We start from the raw sequence: 12,614 nt of genomic DNA, 5'->3' as shown, positions 1-12,614 counted from the left end.
CCTACGTAACTTCAACTTCGTGACTGATGCTTGAACATTATCCTGAAGAATTTATTGATATTGGGTTGAATTCATCCGACCCTCGAATTTAACAAGGGCCCCAGTCCCTGAACTAGCCACACAGCCCCACAGCATGATGGAACCTCCACCAAATTTGACAGTAGGTAGCAGGTGTTTTTCTTGGAATGGTCAGTTAAATAGCAGAGGGGGTTGTTAATCAGTTTCAGCTGCTGTGGTGTTAATGAAATTAACAACAGATGCACTAGAGGGGCAACAATGAGATGACCCCCAAAACAGGAATGGTTTAACAGGTGGAGGCCACTGACATTTCTCCCTCCTCATCTTTTCTGACTGTTTCTTCACTAGTTTTGCATTTGGCTACAGTCAGTGTCACTACTGGTAGCACAAGGCGATACCTGGACCCTACAGAGGTTGCACAGGTAGTCCAACTTCTCCAGGATGGCACGTGTCATTGCCAGAAGGTTTGCTGTGTCTCCCTGCACAGTCTCAAGGGCATGGAGGAGATTCTAGGAGACAAGCAGTTACTCTAGGAGAGCTGGAGAGGGCCATAGAAGGTCCATAACCCATCAGCAGGACCAGTATCTGCTCCTTTGGGCAAAGGGGAACAGGATGAGCACTGCCAGAGCCCTACAAAATGACCTACAGCAGGCCACTGGTGTGAATGTCTCTGACCAAACAACCAGAAAGACTTCATGAGGGTGACCCAAGGGCCCCATGTCCTCTAATGGGCCCTGAGCTCACTGCCCAGCAGCATGCAGCTCGATTGGCATTAAGCCATAGAATACCAGAATTGGCAGATGCACCACTGGTGCCCTGTGCTTTTTACAGATGAGAGCAGGTTCACCCTGAGCACGTGACAGAAGTAAAAGGGTCTGGAGAAACCATGGAGAACATTATGCTGCCTGTAACATCATTCAGCATGAGCAGTTTGGTGGTGGGTTAATGATTGTCTGGGGAGGCATATCCATGGAGGGTCACACAGACCGCTACAGGCTTGACAAAGGCACCTTGGCTGCCATTAGATATCAGGATGAAATCCTTGGACCCATTGTCAGACCCTATACTGGTACAGTGGCTCCTGGTGCACGACAATTCCTGGCCTCATGTGGTGAGAGTATGCAGGCAGTTCCTGGAGGATGAAGGAATTGATACCATTGACTGGCCACCACACTTTCCTGACCTACATCCAATAGAACACCTCTGTGACATTATGTTTTGGTCCATCCAATGCCACCAGGTTGCACCCCAGACTGTCCAGGAGCTCAGTGATGCCCTGGTCCAGATCTGGGAGGAGATCCCCCACAACACCATCTGTCACGAGACTGGTGAGACGTCCCTGGCATTAATCGGCTGTGATTGCATTGTCAGTCCTCCACTCGTGTGCGTGTCTTCATAATCCGAGCTGACGACCTCATAATCGTATGCGTTGAAAAGAAAGTGCGAATCGCCTTAGTATTAGTTTGCAGCGGTGTAGAAAAGGGGTCCCGTGTTTGCACTTGTCTGGGCTATAGCTCAGGGGGAGGATGAAAAAAATTAAAAGTGCTCACTTTGACTAAAGGCAGAAGCGCAGTCAGCGTCTCAAAGGCCGGCACAGCTATGCTTGCTACAAGCCGCTGCTGCTCGACTTTCGCTGGGCAGGAGACCCCAGTTTTTGCAGACACGTTCACGATATCAAACGTCTAAGCGCTCTTTGGAGGTCATTCATATATATATATATAGCAAAATACCCGCGCCACGCAGCAGAGAAGTAGTGTGTTAAAGAAGTAATGAAAAAGAAAAGGAAACATTTTAATAATAACGTAACATGACTGACATTGTCATGAGTGTTGTTGTCATATATATGCCTGCCTAAATAAGTCACCCTCGCTCTTACTTTTTACCGTTCATTTAATCATGGCTAGTGGCGGAAAAATTATAAAATGGAAGGAGGATTACACTGAGTATGGCTTTACCAAAACAATTATTGATGGCGAATCGATTATTCATAAAGCTTGAATTGGTGATCTGTTTTTCTGTGTTAACCTTATATTTTTTCATACTTCTTCTCAAACCAAGGTGGTGCGAGGGTAAAATGAATAGGGTTGCGCTGATCAAAGTAATCGGTGTACCAGGAAATCATGCATTGACAAAAGTTCCCCTTTGCTTGTAATGCAAAGTGTGATTAAATGCATTATTTATTAACGCGTTATGGAGCACATGCATCAAAGCTTCTCAGCTGTGCTTGTGCTAAGAAAAGGAAAGATTTTAAAAATAACGTAACACGATTGTCAATGTAACCTTTTGTCAGTAGTGCCTGGAGGATTCAGTGTGGAGAAACTCTAGAGACAGTGTGTGTATTAACTTGTGGATTTTTCTGTGAGTATTTGGTGGCAGTGTGATGAAGTTGCTTCGAAAGACGGCGTTAGCCACGGAGCTCAGCTCCGAGCGAAATTAGGTAAATGGGAGGGGAGATGATGACATGACTCCCCCACCCGCCTTAACTGTCAATCCCCCACAAACACAGCCTCTCGGAATTTGCATAAGCACACCCCTTCACCTGCAATTTTAACTTAGTTACAAAGTAATCAAAACTTTCGTTTATATCCTGCGTCCTCTCATTAAACTTGTATCCCGCATTCCCCGTGGGCATGAGAAACGCCAGCGGCAGCCTGTCTATAAACTTACTTTAAAGTTTAGGTTTACACCTTGCTTTCTTTCCGAAGTAGCAGCACTCATGAATATGGTAGTATATGTCACTTGCTCGCTTCTTATTTTTTTGCTGCCTTCTCAATTATATAATGCATGTTTTCTTCAGCGCTTTTTGGAGGTCTTCCCGGTTTTCTACGCACTGCGTTGACAATCAGTTCACGTGATTATGTCGGAGGCGTGATGATGTCACACGAAACTCCGCCCCCCACGGCTTTCGAGCTCAACTCCATTACAGTAAATGGAGAAAAATACCTTCCAGTTATGACCATTATATGTAGAATTTCGAAATGAAACCTGCCCAACTTTTGTAAGTAAGCTGAAAGGAATGAGCCTACCAAATTTCAGCCTTCTACCCACAAGGGAACTTGGAGAATTAGTGATGAGTCAGTGAGTGAGTCAGTCAGTCAGTGAGGGCTTTGCCTTTTATATAATACTAGCAGAATACCCGCGCTTCGCAGCGGAGAAGTAGTGTGTTAAAGAAGTTATGAAAAAGAAAAGGAAACATTTTAAAAATAACGTAAGATGATTGTTAATGTAATTGTTTTGTCACTGATATGAGTGTTGCTGTCATATATATAGACACAGACACACACATATATATACATACACATATATATGCATACATATACATATACATATATATATATACATATACACATATATACATATACATATATAGCAAAATCCCCGCGCTTTGCAGCAGAGAAGTAGTGTGTTAAAGAAGTAATGAAAAAGAAAAGGAAACATTTTAATAATAACGTAACATGATTGACAAATGTAATTGTTTTGTCATTGTCATGATTGTTATGGCATATATATATATATATATATATATATATATATATATATATATATATATATATATACACACACATACATATCTACATACATATCTACATATATACAGACACACATTTACATACACCTATATCTATCTATCTATCTATCTATATATATATATATATATATATATATATATATACATATCTCCTTTGGGGTGCGAGGAGCTGTTGCTGGGGGTGCCAGAATCCATTGAGGAAGAAAAATTTAAAACATTATTTGTACAAAATCTTAATTTATCTATCCATTCCTAAATAATTAAATGGGCAGGCTATTTGGTATCAGTGCAATATGCTGCATGTTAAAACGGATGACTCCTAATCTTACGTGCACTTAGTGCTGCGTGGGTATTATGAACTATCGTATTTGTTCAAGTTCTATTTAAATTTGAAATATAAGTAATTTTTATTTGGTCGACAGAAATATGTTTAGTAGGAATGAAAGTTAAATTTAATCATCATTGCATACATTTTTCTTCACCATAGAAATTGAAAGACTAAATCCAACTTCCATTCCTACCAAAGATATTTCTGGCGACTAAATAGAATCTACTTATATCCAAATTCGAGTTATTGAGCTGTCGCCTGCCTGCCTGAGTCACCCTCGCTTCCCAGTTAATTTTTTTACCGTTCATTTAATCTTGGCTAGTCGCGGAAATATTATAACATGGAAGGAGGATTACACCGAGTATGGCTTTACAAAACAATTATTGATGTTGAATAAAGTATATATGATTCCTAAAGCTTAAATTGGTGATCTGGTTTTCTGCGTTAACCTCATATTTTTTCATACTGCGAGGGTAAAATGAATCGTTAAGCGCTGATATAGGCCTATATATATTGAATATATTGAAATAGTTTTACTATCAAATAATGCAAACAGTACGCGGCACGTGCTTCGCCCTAATTCTGGGCTCATCAGGCAGTACACACTCACTGCACCCACTCTCGCGAATTGAACCTCAGACGTCAGCGCTAAAGGCGGAGCCTCTCATGTTGCGCTATGGTGTGTGGGTCGTTTATTTGACAGTATGTAGATCGTGTATATATATATATAACCTTTGAGAATGCATCGTATAGTTTTGTCCAGGAGGAAAGCAATGTTGCCTCAAATCAATGGTAACCTTTTGTAGGGTGTGTCCCAGAGACTTATTAATTGTCATTGCGAAGCACAGCCTTACTGGAAATTTGAGGCATTTCTATTGAAATGGGAGATCAGAGGGTATAACGGTGATGCCAGCAATACATTCAGAGTGTGGCTCTGCTTTTTTGTGTAGCTGCCTTCACACAGCCTCTTCGCTGCTTTATAAACAAACGCCATATAAAGCCATCACCTTGTCAATTGTGTAATGCGTTTTTTGAACAGGTTTGATGTATGGAAGTGATCACTCGTACTGCATTCAGTAAGTTCTCGTGAGCTGCTATCTTGTGTGATGTTGCGATGTCTACGGCTTAATTTAATGTTATCCAAGACCCGGCACTTAAAGGTTTCTGGCTGCACTCCAGTTGTAATATGACAAAGCTGTGCGAGCTCACTTTTGAGAATGCAAGTATAGTTGTCCAGGAGAAAAGCAATCTTGTCTGAAATCAATGGCATCGTTTTGTGAGTGTGGAGAAACACTAGAGACAGCGTGTGTATTAACTTGTGGATTTTTCTGTGAGTATTTGGTGGCAGTGTGATGAAGTTGCTTCGGAAGACGGCGTGCCGCGGAGCTCAGCTCAGAGTGAAATGAGGTAAATGGGAAGGGATATGATGACGTGACTCCCCCACCCGCCTTAACTGTCAATCCCCCACAAACACAGTCTCTCGGAATTTGCATAAGCACACCCAGTCACCTGCAATTTTAACTTAGTTACAAAGTGATCAAAACTCTCGTTTATATCCTGCATCCTCTCATTAAACTTGTATCCCGCATTACCCGTGAGCATGAGAAACACCAGCGGCAGCCTGTCTATTAACTTAATTTAAAGTTTAGGTTTACACCTTGCTTTCTTTACGAAGTAGCAGCACTCATGAATATGGTAGTATATGTCACTCGCTCGCTTCTTATTGTTTCGCTGCCTTCTCAATTATATAATGCATGTTTTCTTCAGCACGTTTTTGAGCTCTTCCTGGTTTTCTACGTAGTGCGTTGACAGTCAGTTCACGTGATTACTTGGGCGGCGTGATGATGTCACACGAAACTCCGCCCCCACAGCTTTCCAACTCAACTCCATTACAGTTTATGCAGAAAAATAGGTTCCAGTTCTGACCATTACGCGTAGAATTTCAAAATGAAACCTGCCCAACTTTTGTAAGGATGCTGTAAGGAATGAGCCTGCCAAATTTCAGCCTTCTAGCAATACGGGAAGTTGGAGAATTAGTGATGAGTCAGTGAGTGAGTGAGTGAGTGAGTGAGTGAGTGAGTGAGTGAGTGAGTGAGGGCTTTGCCTTTTATTAGTATAGATAAATATGAAAGCAGTAAAATTTGAAAGTATTGTAACGTCCCAGCCAAGCTGAAGCCTTTTTTGTTTTAAGTGACTGTTAAGTCCGATTGAGGGAGGGCAGAGTATAGCACGGAAGACTGATAGCTGGGTACTGATTGATGCGGTAAGGGGGAGGCAAGACCCGTGGGAGGAGGGGTTGGAGAGGGTGCTAGAAAGTTGTGTTTGGGGTTACGAAGTCGGCGATTGTTAAAGTGGAACTTTTGTGACACTTTATTACGTCAGTCGCTACAGTATCAAAAAAAAAGATAGTAAAGATTGCATTAACACAAAGAAAAGGAAATTAATCATTAGAACCTGGTGAAATTGAAAAAATAGCAGGACAAATCGAGGTCAGAAATAAAAGGCAAAGAGTGTAAAACAAAGTCTTTTCACCTTCGGATAATTCAATGCACAAAACAAGCATTTACACAATAATAGACCATACACTATGAGAATCTGTGGTCCCTCACAACAGCAACGATTCCAAAGAAGAAATAAAAGCTTCTAAAATTGTATATCCGATTAACCAAACAAAGGGTTGGCGCTATACACATGAAGAGCAGGTTACAGATTATGAAAGCAGTGGAATTCGAAAGGCTCAAAAAAAAAAAAAACCCCTTGCAAACAATACACATGCAGAGAAAGTTAAAGAATATGAAACTTGGAAAATCAGACAGTATAAAAAAAAGAAGGTAAAGATCGCAGTTATCGCAAACAAATGGATATTACTCGAAAAAGGGAAAATAATCACCATGGACCAGGGGTAGCTGAAAAAAAAGCAGGAAAAATCGAGGTAAGAAATAAAAGACAGAGTAGAAACCAAAGTAAAACGTCATAAAGAGGCTATAAAACAAGGGGGCCAAACACATGCAGAACAAGATACTGAATATGAAAGCAGAAAAAAATGATAGTGTCAAAAAAATAAACATTGTATTAGTGCAAACAAAGAGAAATTATTACTCAGAGAAATAACAAAAAGGAGAATAGAGATTGAATATATGGACACAGGTGATATGTCAGAAGTATGTAAATATTGTAAGGCTTTGAAGTTTAAGTCAGAGAATTTCAAAAATATGGTATACCTCACATGCATTTATTGGTTACTTTGCAAAAAAAAAAAAAATCATTAACTGCTAATGATGTGGATCGCTTTGTCTGTGCTAAAATTCCAAACAGAGAAATCTATCCTGAATTATAGTACAAAGTCATTAAACACAAGTCTCACAGACCTCATTTAAAAGATTCAGCATATTGAGACACAAAAGATTCCAAATATTGTTTTTACAGAAGTTCTGAAATAAAAGTAAAACTAATGAAATAGCAACAATTCATAGAAAAAAAAAAAATCTTAAAATTATGTATCTGGAAAACCAAACATGGGGACTGGCGAGCTCAGTGAGCAGGGGACGAAGCCCCCTAGTATGTATGTATGTATATATTAATATACTGTATATGTGTATGTGTACATTTATTTTTATTTTGCTGAACTTGGTCTTGTATTGTGACTCTAGGCCTAGTGAACTATCATATTCAGATTTACCCCAACAACTGCCAACCAACGAATTAAACAAAGATAGATCTCTTTAGCTTAAATGACACAACTCACTAACAACTATTTTTGTTAGAATTAAAAAGGTGTATCTTTCAAAAGCAGCTAAATAGTAGTCAAAGGTCATGTCCGAGTAAAACATTTCTTACTATATATAAACATAATAATCATGTTCAGTTAACTGCTCATCATATGGTAACACAAGACACATACTAAAATAAGCACATTTTACCACAGATGTAGCATTAAGTGTTACAACTTCTTTCTCACCTGCTTGAGCTGCCGAAATTAAATGCTGGGAAGCACGTAGATCCCCTTGATTTGCTTCTTGTTTATATGCCTTGATTGCATTATAACTGCAATATATAAAAGTATGGATTAAAAAGTTTCTTTGAAAGCTAAAGCTTACAACATGTGAAGTAACAGCTTTATACTGTATGGTATTAAATTTTTAATATTAGACACGCTCATTATATATGTCAAAACAGCAAAATATAAACAGGTAAATTCTGGGAATGCATAAAAATAATACATGAAAAAATATTTCAGACTTACAAGAAAAAGTATAGGCCCCAAGAGGCACCTGCACCCCAGACATTGGGTGTGACGCCTTGATACAGACCTCGAAGTCCCTCCTGCCTCCAAATAGTTCTCATACAATGTAAAATTCCATTGTACTTTGGCCTCAAATCCAGTCCGTCACTAACTTTAGAAAGAGATGAGAAAAAAGGGCTGACAGGTAGGCACTATAATACTTAGGGCACACTCATAAGTCTGTAGATCTCAGCAGTATTTCAGCTTTCACATAGTATAGGGAATCTGCAGCAGCACATTAATAAATTATATTTTATGGCTCCCATTCATTTCACTGTAATGTATAAAAACAGTAACCTACTGTATAATTCCACACATCCAACATGGACCTACTGAAATTAAATGACAGGCAGATGCATGATGAATAAATAGGACATACAGAACATCCGGAAAGTATTCACAGAGCATTACTTTTTCCACATTTTGTTTTGTTACAGCCTTATTCCAAAATGGATTAAATTCATTTTTTTCCTCAGAATTCTACACACAACACCCCATAATGACAACATGAAAAAAGTTTACTTGAGGTTTTTGCAAATTTATTAAAGATAAAAACTGAGAAAGCACATGTACATAAGTATTCACAGCCTTTGCCATGAAGCTCAAATTTGAGCTCAGGTGTATCCTGTTTCCCCTGATCATCCCTGGGATGTTTCTGCAGCTTAATTGGAGTCCACCTGTGGTAAATTCAGTTGATTGGACATGATTTGGAAAGGCACACACCTGTCTATATAAGGTCCCACAGTTGACAGTTCATGTCAGAGCACAAACCAAAGCATGAAGTCAAAGGAATTGTCTGTAGACCTCCGAGACAGGATTGTCTCGAGGCACAAATCTGGGGAAGGTCACAGAAAAATTTCTGCTGCTTTGAAGGTCCCAGTGAGCACAATGGCCTGCATCATCCAATGGATGACATCCATAAGTGGAAGAAGTTCGAAACCACCAAGACTCTTCCTAGAGCTGGCCGGCCATCTAAACTGAGCGATCGGGGGAGAAGGGCCTTAGTCAGGGAGGTGACCAAGAACCCGATGGTCACTCTGTCAGAGCTCCAGAGGTCCTCTGTGGAGCGAGGAGAACCTTCCAGAAGGACAACCATCTCTGCAGCAATCCACCAATCATGCCTGTATGGTAGAGTGGCCAGACGGAAGCCTTTCCTTAGTAAAAGGTACATGGTAGCCCGCCTGGAGTTTGCCAAAAGGAACCTGAAGGACTCTCAGACCATAAGAAACAAAATTCTCTGGTCTAATGTGACAAAGATTGAACTCTTTGCTGTGAATGCCGGGCATCACGTTTGGAGGAAACCAGGCACCGCTCATCACCAGGCCAATACCATCCCTACAGTGAAGCATGGTGGTGGCAGCATCATGCTGTGGGGATGTTTTTCAGCGACAGTAACTGGGAGACTAGTCAGGAAAAAAGGGAAAGATGACTGTAGCAATGTACAGAGACATCCTGGATGAAAACCTGCTCCAGAGCGCTCTTGACCTCAGACTGGGGCGACGGTTCATCTTTCAGCAGGACAACGACCCTAATCACACAGCCAAGATATCAAAGGAATGGCTTCAGGACAACTCTGTGAATGTCCTTGAGTGGCCCAGCCAGAGCCCAGACTTGAATCCAATTGAAAATCTCTGGAGAGATCTTAAAATGGTTGTGCGCCGATGCTTCCCATTCAACCTGATGGAGCTTGAGAAGTGCTGCAAAGTGGGCGAAACTGGCCAAGGATAGGTGTGCCAAGATTGTGGCATCATATTCAAAAAGACTTGAGGCTGTAATTGCTGCCAAAGGTGCATCGACAAAGTATTGAACAAAGGCTGTGAAAACTTATGTACATGTGATTTCTCAGATTTTTTATTTTTAATAAAGTTACAAAAACCTCAAATAACCTTTTTTTCACGTTGACATTCTGGGGTGTTGTGTGTAGGATTCTGAGGAAAAATGGATGAATTTAATCCATTTTGGAATAAGGCTGTAACATAACAAAATGTGGAAAAAGTGATGCTCTGTGAATACTTTCCGGATGCACTGTATATTAACATGGTCAAAACCGTGTGTCTCTGTTTATGGATAGGTAAAAAAATGTAGCCTTAATCTTTGCCATTATAAAAAAAACGATAGTATAGTACAGTACAGTACTAGTTGAAGAAGTTAAAATAATTAACTTTTCCAAGCAAACTAACTTTTAAATTATACATATAAAGAAGTTAATTAATCAGAAATGCACTTTAAAAACACAATTATTACAGATAAGTAAATAGCAATCAGTATTGGAACTCAGACAGTCCTCTCATTATCTCATTATTTTCATCTACTATGACCTTTTAATGTAGAGTATTTAGTATAAAACATTAACTTCCCTAGCGTTAGACTAGGCTGTCACTCGAGCTGCAAAAACAGTTCCAAAAGCATTAGTCCAGAGTGTCACTTGGGCAACGGTATAGACACATCTTGTGTAAGTGTTAGACCTGAGGATTACTGGCTGCAAAAATATTAAAAGTGTTAGCTCTGAGCATTATTCAGGCAACAGTATAGGAGTGTCTGAGTGCTACCCGGGCAACAGTGTAGACACCTCATAATGGTGTGTCATAAGTAATGTTTTTCAGCGACCCAGTTTTTGCACACTCTTGAAAGTAATATGAGTAGTGATGTTTAGGAGCCTCTCATCAGCAGTCATGATGAAGTGAATCTGTCTTCAGGCAGTGAAACTGAAATGGACAGTGAAACAGAAAGTGATTCTGATGAATCCAAAAGCATTGCTTGTGTTTGGGTTTCTGTTGACCCTGCTTCAAATAAACCAGTACCAACTTGTTTTGATTTTGTGGGGCAGCCATGTATAAAGTGAACGTTGACAGCCAAGATCTATTTACTTTCCTGAAGTTAATTCTTGAAGATGACGTGATGGAAAGAATTGCTGTTTAGAAAAACTGTTATGCTGAACAGTATCTGGTAAATGACCATACGCCTAAGCAGTTTACTCATTCTAAAACATTCCACACAACACATATACTTTGACAGTATATATATTACCATCATCATTACTATCACTATTCATTTCATATTATTATTAATTATTATTGTATAATTATTATACTTTTAACAATTCTGACTTTTAGTGTTTTGCACGTTTTACAGTAGATGAGATTTAATAAAATGTCATTTTTCAAGCCAAAAAATGTAATGCTTTTTACATGTTTTTTGAGAAAAATTTAATAAAAGGGAGGTAAATGACTGTAATATTATAAAGATTTAAGGGTTTTTAACTGCTGATATCTCATTTTAATGTTTACTTCACTGCTGCCAGGAGAAATGTATTGTTTAATGAGGATGTCTATGCTCTTGCCATGTTAGAGAAATGGGACTATCTGATATTTGGACTTAACCTCATATGGGGAGGCAAGTTGGGGGAGGGTTGGTAAAAGAAGAGAAGGACGGCACATTATTTCTCCAATTATATCCTCACGATTGTGCCAACTTACTGGCTAGCTTACCATTTGTAACACCAAGCAATAAAAATGAATTTAGTGCCAAGGCTAAAATCTGAAATAACTCACTGCTTTTACTTAAAAATATGTCCTAAAGGTATATCACTGTCCAATCAATAAACTTTGTAAAGTGGAAAATCAAAAGCCTTAACCACAACCTAAACAGAAAAATGCATCTCACAGGCTTAAAGGCCAAAATTGTATACTTGCAGTAGACTCATCTAACAAGTACGAATAAGAATTGATAAGTTTCAACTGAAAAGAGCCTGGATCAGCCAGATCTTTTATCTTCCTACATAATACGCTACCATGGCTGTCTGTTTCTTGGTCTAGGATTATAAAATCACCTGTAGCTCGGAAACCGTTTGAACTATTGAACTGAAATTTTTTACACATATACTACATGATGTCTATCATCTGCTTCTCGGGTGATGATTGACCTCCAAGGTTATTCCTCTTTTTATTTTTATTTTAATGTAGAATTAACTCTCGGCAGTAGCCAGCAGGGTGGGCGTGTGGCGCATGCGTACGGGCGCCGTTCTCATTCCCTATCACCTTCACTTACATCATTTTTCCTACCTCTTTATATCTTAAATCATTCTTGAGGCAGATTGAAGACTTAAGTGCCAGCTTAAGTAAAAATTAAGGAAAACGTACTAAGTAATTGCAAGACAAACACTGACTTAATCAGTTTTAATGTAAAAAGATGCCAATGAAAGAACATAAGGAGTGGGCTGCTAGGGTGGAGAAAAAAAGAGCTGCTCAGGAAGCAGCAAACGAATGCTAAACGTACTGAGAAACAGTATGAGGACTATGAATGCTCAAGTCAAGTGTATTCACTACATGTTAACGTGCAGTGCACCATTACTGGTTCTAGATATAATACGAAAACCAGAGTTGTAGCAACAGGCATACTATCTGATTCTGAAGGATGCTACGTCATGGAAGTGTTGAATTTATTCAAATCTATACTAA

General features: G+C 39.4%; 1 protein-coding gene across 1 annotated transcript in view; it reads right to left on the bottom strand.

The window, feature by feature from the left end:
- The window catches only part of LOC120516165 (mitochondrial folate transporter/carrier-like), an 81,218-nt gene that overhangs the window by 19,288 nt on the left and 49,316 nt on the right, over positions 1 to 12,614 (bottom strand). Inside the window, exons 2-3 of the mRNA XM_039737642.1 lie at positions 8,119 to 8,269; positions 7,834 to 7,919 (exon numbers count right to left, since the gene is read on the bottom strand). Of these exons, the coding sequence (XP_039593576.1) occupies positions 7,834 to 7,919; positions 8,119 to 8,269 (237 nt within the window). The remainder of the gene's footprint in view (positions 1 to 7,833; positions 7,920 to 8,118; positions 8,270 to 12,614) is intronic.

This window comes from Polypterus senegalus, chromosome 15 (genome assembly GCF_016835505.1).
Source record: "Polypterus senegalus isolate Bchr_013 chromosome 15, ASM1683550v1, whole genome shotgun sequence".
Lineage (NCBI taxonomy): Eukaryota > Metazoa > Chordata > Cladistia > Polypteriformes > Polypteridae > Polypterus > Polypterus senegalus.
This window is presented reverse-complemented; position numbering and strand designations above follow the sequence as displayed.